The sequence below is a fragment of the Poecilia latipinna genome, unplaced genomic scaffold, assembly GCF_001443285.1.
Source record: "Poecilia latipinna isolate Pla-1442-1.1 unplaced genomic scaffold, P_latipinna-1.0 Scaffold1014, whole genome shotgun sequence".
NCBI classification, from domain to species: Eukaryota; Metazoa; Chordata; class Actinopteri; order Cyprinodontiformes; family Poeciliidae; genus Poecilia; species Poecilia latipinna.
In genome coordinates this window covers 215,243-226,889 of record NW_015113630.1, presented here as the reverse complement: position 1 = coordinate 226,889, position 11,647 = coordinate 215,243, and the positions used below count along the sequence as shown (strand labels likewise).

General features: G+C 39.5%; 1 protein-coding gene across 9 annotated transcripts in view; it reads right to left on the bottom strand.

Moving 5' to 3' along the window:
* Nucleotides 1–1,371: 1,371 nt before the first annotated feature.
* Nucleotides 1,372–11,647, bottom strand: part of LOC106958771 (neural cell adhesion molecule 1-like) — a 60,655-nt gene continuing 50,379 nt past the window's right edge. For 5 of the 9 annotated variants that reach the window (XM_015050852.1, XM_015050853.1, XM_015050854.1 and 2 more), the window contains 2 exons: nucleotides 6,233–6,357; nucleotides 1,372–4,760 (listed from right to left, as the gene is read on the bottom strand). In XM_015050852.1, the coding sequence (XP_014906338.1) occupies nucleotides 4,473–4,760; nucleotides 6,233–6,357 (413 nt within the window). In that variant the 3' untranslated portion in view covers nucleotides 1,372–4,472. Of the gene's footprint in view, nucleotides 4,761–6,232; nucleotides 6,358–10,658; nucleotides 10,662–11,647 lie in introns of all 9 variants that reach the window. The other 4 variants (XM_015050848.1, XM_015050849.1, XM_015050851.1 and 1 more) reach the window with 1 other exon arrangement.

Sequence of the window (11,647 nt, the reverse complement as noted above, 5' to 3'; positions counted from 1 at the left end):
CATTCCCACATCAGGCTCCTCAAAGAACCGGTTTCTGGTATCGCAGTTAGCTGCCTAGCCCATAACTGTTACAAGTCCAAATCTGAAAAACTGTCTAAAAGCGACTAAAAAGATTGAATGAATCTAAATTATTTTGATGTTCAGGATTCACGTTTCTTAACATTTCAGAAACACAGACTGGCAGGAAACATTTGAGTATAAACTGGATTCTGTCATGTCTTGTTTAATTAGAGCAGAAATAGAAATCCATTGAATGAGAAAACAATGTAACCCTGAAGACAGAGTTTACTATGAATAACTAAACGAGCAGATAAAAGTTCAAAGAAATCTTGTTTGCACACTTCTGAAAAATTGAATTAACAAAAATGTCATCTACATCAGGCCTGTTATCAGGAAGCATTCTGGGTAAAAGCATGCACAAAGAAAAGATAAAAGTAGGGAGCTAACCGCAGCAAAACCATTTCTTCTGCCACCATCGCACCAATGGAGAGGACGATGGACCAACATGCAAAAACCACACATTCAGTACAGAGGCTTGGTATGAAGTTTGAGTCATGGATGGATGAGTGACTGACTGCATGGTTTAGATCCTCAGCAGCAGTTTTACTTTAGCTTTAACCTTAGCTGGGGAGATTTGGATGATCGTCAGTGCTTGCTACAGTTATCTCCAAGTAACTGAGAAGCATGTGCATCTTAATAAAGTAGAATATGTTTTAAAAGTTAGCTTGTCTCAGTAATTCGGTTAAAAATAATCAAAACTATTTCCACATGGTCCTGTTCTGCATTTTAATGGAAAGTTGAGTGAAAGGAAAAAAGGTGGGGAGGCACCATAATTCAAATACTGTATTTTATCAAGTCCCATTTCAGCACAGCTGATTACCAGGACATTTCAGAGCTTCGAATCCTAATGTTATTACTATGGTATCAAATAAGCAATGAGAGAAAGCAGAGTCAATGTTACAGAGAAGCTGAAGGGCACAATCCAAACAAATGTGGCTTCCATTCCATCTCAGCACAACCACAGGTCTCCTCCGTACCATGCTGCATTGATGCAGTCATTCATGCAAAAGGATCCCTGACCAACTGCTTTGTGCAGAGTTCTTGGTCAGACATACGGACATACTTTGCACTAAGGCTTATCTTTTGTGGTTACTTGTGGATCTTTTTTATTAACCACAGGTTTTTCCTTCCGCTTAACTTTCTATTTTTTATTTTTGCATGAATACAGCAATCTCTGTAGAGCCAGTCTTTATAGCAATAACCTTTTGTGGCTTAATCTCCTTCTGTCTGCTGATTATATAGGCCATAAGAAAATATTTGTGTATTAAAATATTCTAAAAAAATACATCGCACAAAATTCAAAATTTCTACAAAACTAAATTCTGTAAGTCAGCTATGCAGTGAAATGCTGATTTATTGATCTAACTTAATATTTAATCTCTCTACAGAGGAGCGAGGCACTGAAACGTAATGCTAAGATGCTAAAACTTGTTCCAGATTCAGAATTCCTTCAAATGAATGCAATATTTATATTTTTTGAGTTCCCACACTAGGAGCTCATGTTTAAAACAGAAAAGAAAAAAAAAAAAAAAAAGAAAAAACAGTCAACAAATTGGGTCTCAACTGCACATCAACACTGCATTCAGACTGGAAGCTGAAATCGATTGTTTGTTTTCGAAGCAGCAGCTGTTTTGAGTGAGTATAACCAGGAGCAGCTGCAGGGACACGCTCAATGAAATGCAGATGTTGCATCTAAAAATAAACCTTTGTTTTTCTTCAGCTAAAACTGGTTCAGAGCAGCTTGGGGTGTAGAAAAACAGTTGGGGGAAAAGGAAAAAAAAAAACACTTCAAAAGAACAAGAATAAACTGAAACAAAACAAAAGTTAAATGGAAGTAATTAGAGGAATCAAAGAGGGGAGCGACTTGGATGAAACCCAGGCTAACTTCTGCTATGGTAGAACTAGAAGAGATCCAAACCTCCCACTGCTACATGGCAGATCATAAAACAAGGAAAATAGCGTGTTTCTTCATGTGCCATGCACAGCCAGAAAAGTGCCTTTTGGGTATTTTAGTTATAAATGGCAAACGTTAATTTAAACTGGAGGAGGCACCATGCAAAAAAAAAAAAAAGGCTGTAAGGGCTGCATCCCCACCTAACTAGGCCACACAGCATGCATTGAGGTCAGCAACACATCCTGAAAGCTGCGGGAGCCACTAAACCGAGCAGCGAAAGCAAAGACATAGGCAGCGTGAGAGGACGTGAAACAGAGAGGATGCCTTTACGCATGGAGAGTAATGAGACCAAGTCAGGGAGGTCTTCAGTGAAACAGGACATCTGCTGTATTTTTCTTACTCTCTATGAAACATAATGTCGATGTTTAGCACAGTTTGTGCCGTGAGTCTGCTCACTCTTCTGATTGGCTGTTGGATGCCACAGGAATTGCCTGAATCCAATTTATGTAAAACAGTCTTGCAAAAGTATTAACACCCCATTAAAACCACAACTTAATATTTAGTGCGAAAAGTATTACGTTATGATTCGTGCTTTCAAGATTTTTCATATGAAATAAAAACCTTCAGTTTGACATGCTTTAATGTTCAGGCCCTCTGTCAGTCACTACTTTGCAGAACAGCGTTTTGTGTCCCTCCAGGTGAGAGTCTTTTGAGGCATATCTCAATTTTGTCTGACAGCACAGCTTCTCAGTTTGACTTAGGTCTGGATTTGACTAGGCCATTCTAAAATATGCAGAAGCTTATGTCCATTGCATCTCTGGCTGTACGTCTGAAGTCTTCTGCAGCCTTTAAAAGTTTCCAATTAATTCCGACCTGCTTCCCAGTCCCAGCAGAAGAGTAGCAAACCCAAAGCATGATGCTCACACCACCATGTCTAATGGTGGGGGTGGTGTGTTCAGGCTGTCAGTTTGCTGCCACAGATAATGCTGTACTTTTGTTTCATCAGCTCAAAGAAGATATTTGCAGAAGTCTTTTGAGGATCATCAGGATGTTTTTTGGGGAAAAAGTGAGATCGGCCCTTTGTGTTCTTTTGGGTCAGCAGTGGTTCTCACCCAGAAAAACTCTCCAATGGAGGCCATTTTTGTCTTGAATCATGACCTCTGACCTTAACTGAGGTAAGTTGGGCCAGAGCAGAGTCCTAGATGTGTCTCTGGGACCTCCTGGATGAGTCGTCGAGGGTCCTGGAGTCGGTTTGGAAGCTCAACTCTTTCTGGAAAGTTTTATGGTCCTCACTGGAGTCCCAAAGCTTCACAGATGGCTGCGCAACTTTTTCCAGACCAATCAATGCAATAAACAAACAAGCTGTTATGTAAGGTAGGATAACGATTAGATCTGCTTCACGTTGTTTACTAGACTATTTTTATTTGTGTTCGTGGCAACTAATAGGATATCAGCCTGATTCAGTAAACTAACCTGAGAAAATCAAATGGAGAAGGAAGACATGAAAAGATAGAGAATGAAAATAGAGAGAATAGAGAAATAGAAGATGATAGGCGGTGTTTAATCTGTCCCACTGCTCAGGTTTAGTGCGATGGGGAGGCAGCCCAAGGTCACGAGGTTCCAGTGAAACACAGCGGAGCAGAGGCTTGACCGTGACCAGGTCTGCCATGCAAGACACCCTGCAGGTTTAAAACATCTGAACATTTTATCTACAATAGGTTGCAGAAATATTCAGCCTCTTTTAACTTATTCAAGCCTTTACAGTACAATCACAGACTGCAAGGCAGTTGAATGGGATTTTTTTTGTGAAAGCCTGACATACAGTAAATATGAAGTGGAGTAAATTTATATTCCTGGGTCTGTACTGTTTAGAAGCGCTTCAGCCTCGTCGGGTTTTTCTCCAACAGCGTTCCTAAGAAAAAATACTTTTGTCTTTTCTATTGCAAAACAGTTTAAGTCCAATCAGATTTTACAGAGCTTGATTTTTTATTTTTAATCTTGCCACAGATTCAGTTACATTCAGCTCTGGCCATTTAAAATCCTGATTATGCTTTAATCTCAACATCTCCACTGCAGCTCTCGTTGTAAGTTTGTTTCAGTTGTAACTTAAACTATCCAAGTTTCTTTAAGGAGTCACTGCAGATGCTGACAGCTGTGTGCCAGAGGTCTGTGTTACAGCAGATCTGAAGAAACCTCTGACTGACTCCACTGCTGTCCCATGAAGAACATTATGATTGTCCATTATGTTATTGTTGCTAAGCATCTTTTATTTCGAACAATTATGGAAGATCCAAAACAGCATCTTCTCACAACTCTTGCATAAAGGCCATGAAGGCAGGACTAACAGCTGGCATCACCTGGTATCAAAGTAAAAGGGGATGAACACCAACGCATGCCAAAATCTTCAGATTTTTACCTCATTCTTCTCAAACGTCAAATTTATGAACTACTTCATTTTGGCCTACCAAATAAAAATCCCAATAAACTGCGCTGACGATCCTAGATCATTCATGTCAGATCATGAGTGCAAGTCGGAGACTTTAAATCCAGAGGCCCTCTGGTCACGGTGGGAGCCTGAGATGATGTCGTGTGTGGATGTCTGAGGCGGAATGATGGAAGTGGTACCTGGGACGGTGGTGGGCTCCGAAGCAGTTCTGAAGGAAGTGATGGACGGCTCGGATCGGCCCCGCTGATTCTCCGCCACCACGCGGACCTCGTAATCCGTGTTCCAGTCCAGGCCGCTCAGCATCGCGTAATTGCTGTTAGAGGGGAGGTGCGTTTCCGGTTTCCACTCAGACATATGCTTCTGGTGGGGAGGCGGGGCGCAGACAGGACAGGCGTCAGCACAGCGTATCATAGGGAGGCGCTTATTTCAAAATGAATGCACACCTGCCACCAGTACAATTACAATAAAACATGTCGAAACCAGATTTATGCATGCACTAGATTGAAATTAAGTAAGCACACTTTTATCGGATTTAGGTCAGTTTGGATTAACATGCACGGAGATCCCTACACCTGTAAACGGTCTGGTAAAGTTCAGATGATAGACCAGCTTATTCAGTTTCTGATGGGTTCATTCATAACTTATTGATGTACTTTTAATCACATGTCAAACACATGCCTTCCTTGTGGCACATCATGGAAAATCTAAAGAAACGAGTCAAGATATCAAGAAGAGAAACATGGACATTGACCATGTGAATCATCAGAGGGTAGGAGAACATCATGTTACATTCATCTGTCAAACAGGGTTATTTTACCGTTTTTAGGGAGGTTTTCCGGTGTACTTCCCAAAAACTTCAACCAGAAAGTTAAATCGTGATCTTTCAAACGGACAATGAACCCAATCTGGGCAATGCCACCATTGCCCAGATTGGGTTCATTCTAATGTCTTGTTGCTCTTAAAGTTGCAGATTAAACTTTGTTGTCAAGACTTTGTTTTTGTCTTGTCTTTAGAAGGTCAAGAGAAAAATAATGAGAAAGTGTGTACGTTTCTGAATTTGAAGCCAAATATATTCCGCAATATTAATCATTTTTATTATTCTGGCATTTAACAAATATAAATCAGCTTGATTTCCTCAAGTGACCTAAAACATAAAATGTTTCGTCTGATTTGATCTGATTTAGTGTTGTAGAATACAGTTTTTGTGAATATCTTTGCTTCAGCTGGATTCATAATTTGACCAGGACTGTCTGGAATAAGAGATCAGCATCGACTTACTCGGAGCTTCCTGGTTAAATAAAGCCTTTAATATATTTTAGTTTTACAAACTCTGAACCACAACCAGCAGCTAACATCTGCTGAGGTGGCCCGAACGTTAGCTAAGCTCCTCTCAAAGAAAAATCCTCTCAGAAGCCAAATCTAGTGTTTCTGTATGAAAATGATTATTTTTTTAAAATTACCATTTAACAGAAATCAGTTGTAAACAACCCCTGGTTGGAAGCCAACTGGGGGATTTAGTGTTTTACTGGTAATTTTCATTTCTCCCCAGTGAAAAATGCTCATTTAAAATTGGCAGAACCCAGTCTGGGAGCATGTGTTTGTTTCAAGACGATACAAACTGTAGCCTTAAAACAATAGCTCGGATTAAAGTGAGGCTAAATGTGTTTGTGTTGCTGCTGGCGCCTCTCCTCATGATAGAACCCAGCTGGTATCTCCTGCTTCCATTTGGCAGCAGGATGTCTCCAGGACTTTGTTATTTCTCATGTTAATCGGTGTAGAAACGGAGAAAATGCAAAGTGGCACCCTGCTGCCTCCTTGCCCGGTGTACTCACAGCCTTGTATCTGATCAGGTAGCGTATAATGGGCGAGCCTCCGTCGTCCTGCTTGGTCCACTTGACTTTAGCAGAATTACTGCTCTTTACAAGTATGACTTCTAGTATGGGAGAAGTTGGTTCCCCTGCACAAGATCAGAACATAATTATTAGTTACATCAATAATTTTTAGCCCAGTTTGTGTTTTAGATGCTGGGCATTTTAAGTTAACTTGCACAAACTGAGGGAGACATCTGGATTTCATTAAAAAAAAAGGGTTCTGTGAAGGAGTTCAGAGTAGTCAGTGATTTCTTTGCATGTAAAAATGTAAATGAAGCAGATTTTTCAAAATGTATACTTTACTCTTCTTAAGTTGCTCAGGTTTTTTTTTTTGTAAGTTTGTTGTGATAGACAACTCTTCAATGTAGGAAAGACAATAAAACATTGCATTCAATTCTTTAACATCCCTAATGGGTAAAATAAAATAGCTACTAGCTTAAGCTTGACCATGTCTACAGTCGGAGCAAATCTCTAAAAGTGAGGATGCTGCATTACCTCCGTTACAACCATCCTATTCAGGTGTGTTGGATGCATCAGGTGTTTCACTTACTACTAATCTCTACTTCACAGAACCCAAAATAATCCAAAGTTTTCTTCTACAGTAAATGCTGAACACAGTTTTGGAACCGACTTCATTTTAAATGGAACAGTTTCTTTACAAGCTGTTAGAATCAGATGACCGTCAAATGTATATGCAATGTTAATTATATTGTCATACAAGCTGTCCTTTGTTTATCCTGTATAATTCTGTAACACTGTTGACACTAAAGGACCAAACTCAGAAAAAGCCTTTTTGGGATATTTTTATGCCCCAACAGTTATTGGTACCTTCGTAATGGCCTATAAACAGCCTACAAATAAGCATACATTTCACAGCATTTGTTGTATCTAACATTGAATGTTTTTTTTTTTTTTTTTTTTTTAGATAAACTCAACATTTAACATGACTGCATGTATTCATAACTGAATATTAATCCCAAGTTAGGAAACTATAGATGTTTTAAGCTAAATCTGTAACAATTAACATGAAATAAATGTAACTGAATGTATTTTTAATTTATGAGTTCAGGTAAATCAGAGTGTCAGGAAATGGATTAGTAATCCATGACTTTTGATGCTTTGATGAGAGAGAAATGATGGAAATGAGGAGATATTTTAGCCACTCTTCAAAATAGGAAATGCTAAAGAACACCAATTTCAAATAAAGACGTGTTTTTCTCTTCATAATCAGGAAAATGGCTACAATAAAGCTAACTAAGTTGTAGACGACTGATCTGTAACGTCTTCCAGTTTAAAAGCAGCCGAGTTGCCAGACATTCCACACATACCAAGGATCATACTGGAAGCACTTTGCTGCTATTTAGAGATTGGAGTGTGAATTAGGAGCATTCATTTCTATTTAGAAGCCCTGGTTCAGGAATAGTGGCTCAGTAAGATAATCCACATACTTTAGACTTGTTTAGTTACAACTGAGGTGAATTAAATTCTGTATTGTAAATAAATTCAGTCTAAGGGAATGGATGGGTAAAAGAAATATTCAGTTCTTTCCACAGTTTCTGTTTTTGTGATTTTGTTTTTGCAATCAAAATCACAGATTTTGTGGTGCTATTCTAGAAATATTTGCAATTCATTTCTTCATTATTTTTACTCAGTAAGCCTTTTCCAGAATCCACATATAGAAGAAAAAAGATGAGGAAAAAGCACAAGTATTTTTATTCTTTAATGAACTTCAATAGCTGTACATCAAGAAAGGCTGAGGCAGAAGTGTAGTAGAAGTAAGAAATGCTGCCACCTGCAGGTGGGAGTTAGCAGTCATTTGTATTTTTGACCGTTTTTGCTGAATATTTGCAATAAACTCAAAATGGCGCATTAGGGAGAAAAAAAATGCAAGGACTTGTTGATTTTGAATGATATTCCATGATAGTGCAACTGCAAAAAGAAAGAAAGAAAAAAAAAACACTGGAGGGACTGAAAATTTAGATTTACACATCACAAACATTTTTACCTGGGGTGCCAATAATTGCCAAGTGTGCTTAGATGGTATTTAGTCAAAACAGGATTTTAAAACGTAAATCTCAGCTAAGCTGGTTTGTTTCTTGTCACTAGATGGTCGATTTAAATCTGTTTTTGATCATAGCAAAGTGAGATTTAAATAAGTCACAAAAAACCCCATCATTTTAAAAAAAATCAATGTATTCTAGTAACCCTGTTGGAGTGGTTTCATTCCAAAAACCTGAACCACTCTTACCGCTGCACTTGTACATGAAGAGAGATATCATTTGTGTTCAACAAATGAGCTTGCTTTTTCCGTGTGACATTTGGAAAAAAAAAAAAAACAACAAAAAAAAAAACCCCATAGCGGCTAATTTGAAGCACTTGTTGAGTCAGAAATAAACCAACATTTTAAGGCCAGAGTGAGAAATGGTATAAGCGTTAGAAATGACTGCGTGTGGATCATCAGCTGAAGGACAGCATGAGGGTTTAGAAAGGCTGCTCTCTGACGGAGGTGCTGCTCTCCTCCAGGCTCCTCATTATCAGCTCCGTCCTCCTGAGTAATTTCTGCTCGGTCGCAGGATAATGAGCCTGTAGGCCTTGATTGGACATGTTATCCTATTACTTTTAATAACATTTACATAGGCTTATGGGACGGAAGGTCAGCGCGGTTCTCGGTGCGTTTTTGTCTTGAATGTTTGCCTCTTCTCATGCGGTTTTGTGATGGTTGTGGAGATTGCGACTAAAAAAACAAAAACTCATTAGCTGTGAGCTGATTGGTTATGTAAATTTCCAAAACAGATCGCACACAGCTCGAAGTTTAATTTTCCGCAAAGCGGAGGAGAGGAGGAAATCTAATTCATGCATTTATTTTAAATTGCCCTAAAAAAGTTTCTCTTGCATGGATATTTAATATTCTACAGATCGGCACTAGCAGTTGAAGTTATTGAGATGAATATGCATGACGACACTTTATTCTTTAGGTTAGAGTGCTGCAGACTACAATCCAGCAGGCTGGGGTGAGCATGACTGAGGCTGGAAATAAATTAGAAAGTGTTAGTAAAAGCAGCAGCAGTGAAGCATTCAGAGAGGTTATCTGCAAGCATCGGTCTGGATTAGGAACAAACTTTCTGAAGCTATAACACTCGGAGAGAGAAAGTAAAGCGGTTAGGATGAGAGACTCAGACTGCGGGCTGGAAAATGTACAGTAGGTGCCACACAAAGAGGGTGGAGCATGTGGAGCGCCCACCACCCATTACTTCTACATAAGACATGCAGCCGGTGGCACCTTTCATCACATCCCAGCAAAACAATCAGAGACAACAGAAGTTAGAAATGTACAGAAGCAGTTCTAGGTTTTGTGCTCACAGCTCTGTCTGTTGCTGAGCGTAACTGAACAAAAAGCAAAATGAAGTTAAATTTGTGTTTCCACAAAGACGACATGACACTAAGGACGCAGACACATGCAAACAGGAAGGAGGTGCAGGGCGGAGGAAAGAGAAGAAATCTAATTTGCAGGACGGGCTGCGGAGACGCGAACGTGTTGCGGTGGGTCCAATCAGTGGAGTATGAGAGGTTAAACTCGTTTACAATGAAAAGCATGGAAAATTGATCCTGTGGAGGATCGTGTCTAGCGGTCAGAATGCTGCAGAGGACAATGGGTGGCACCTTGAGAGGATGGATAAGATAAATACAAATATGGGAAAAATATTACTCATTAAGGCATTTTTTGCACCCAGGAATATGAAAATGTAGAAAAACTAAATGGAAGACAAAAGATTAGGCAAAAGTCTGTTTCCAGTATTGGGCTTTGACAATGTAAGGTTTTAAAAACTGCAAACAGTTTTTTTAAGGTTTAAAGGGATTCTGTGAGAAAATGCCGAGATGACCAGAGCTTCATCTGGCTGATACTGTAACCAGTTCCCACTTTATTCTGAAGGTGGTGTGAGTCCCACATTTAAATCCTGATTTAAATCTGTTCAGATCAGGAATCCTCCAGAAAACTGAGTCAGATCACACACAGGCGCATCTAAACAACCTGAAATTTAGAAGTAAAACTCAAATCATATGGATTTATTACACATAAAATAAAAATAATTCACATATTTATTTTTGTTAATTTGTATTAAAATGGCTCCCAGCTAAGGAAATCTCCTGAATTCAGTCTCTCTAAAAATTCAAATATTACATGAAACTATATATATATAAAAAAATACTGAAATCTGGACCTATCATATGTTAAGTCCAGTTAGTTGGGGCTCATTCTACAACCATGATGATGAATGATATGAAATATCTGTCGTGTGATTTCATGCTTAGTACTTCTATGCTAACGTTAAATGAAAAATGACAGAATGATCTAAAGTGTTTCAATCTAATTTCAAAGAAAAGTTACCTTCTGTTGATCACCGAAGACCACATCGTCAGCACCATGCAAGAGCCGCATGGCGCAGTCACATGATGCGCACGGACATGATTGGTCAAAGAAAATACGGGAGGGCCAGAGCGGGAAGAGGGGCGGGGCGGGGAGCCACATGGAAAACATACAAAACATTTTTGAAATGATGAAAACGTGTCAACAAAAAAAACAAAACAAATGAAAATGTTAGAGACAAAATAGCAAAACAAAACAAGAGGAGCAGATTAATCCCTGAACTGAATATTTTTAAAAAGGTTACTGGAGATAAGAGGCATGAGGCAACTTAAAAAACAAGCTAATAAAAATCAATGTTGCCTACAGCAAATTAATTTCAAATTAAAGCAAAGCAGTAACGCAGCAGCTGGGTTTGGTTTGGATCGGATGTGGGCATGAACAAAAGAGGAAAGTCTGCAGTTTTCCATGTACCAATCATGAGAACCAAGTGTGAAACAACACATTAAGTATGAACACATGGAAACTTGGCACAGCGTCAGACCTCAGGAGTCAGAGTCCGGCAGGTCTTGGAAGTTTCACTGCTTCAGCTCACCTGGTTCTGCGGGGCCCAGATCCATTACCGGGCCCCTGCAGAACCAGATGGAGTACTGAGGAGGGTCTGCAGCCGGCTGACACATCTAAGACCTGACAGACGCCAGACCTGAGGATTTGCTACCTTTATCACAGGGACGCAGGAACAACTGAGTGATGAAGCGCGAACTGTGAACATGAGGAGCCTGAACCTGCGTCTGAGACGTGACCAGTCTGGTTGAACTACAGAGAGCACACGGTTCATTCTGATGATTCCTGGAGGTTATCGCATAAACGAAGGCAATGCACATGGAAACGTTAGTCAGTTAAGAGTGAGCTTTTGTTTTATTTTTTTAATGAAATTAAAAAGTGTGGCGTCAGTGAATCCTGTTGCGTCAGTGAACCTCTTGTTCAGAGCAGCAAGTTAAAGCCCCCCCCCC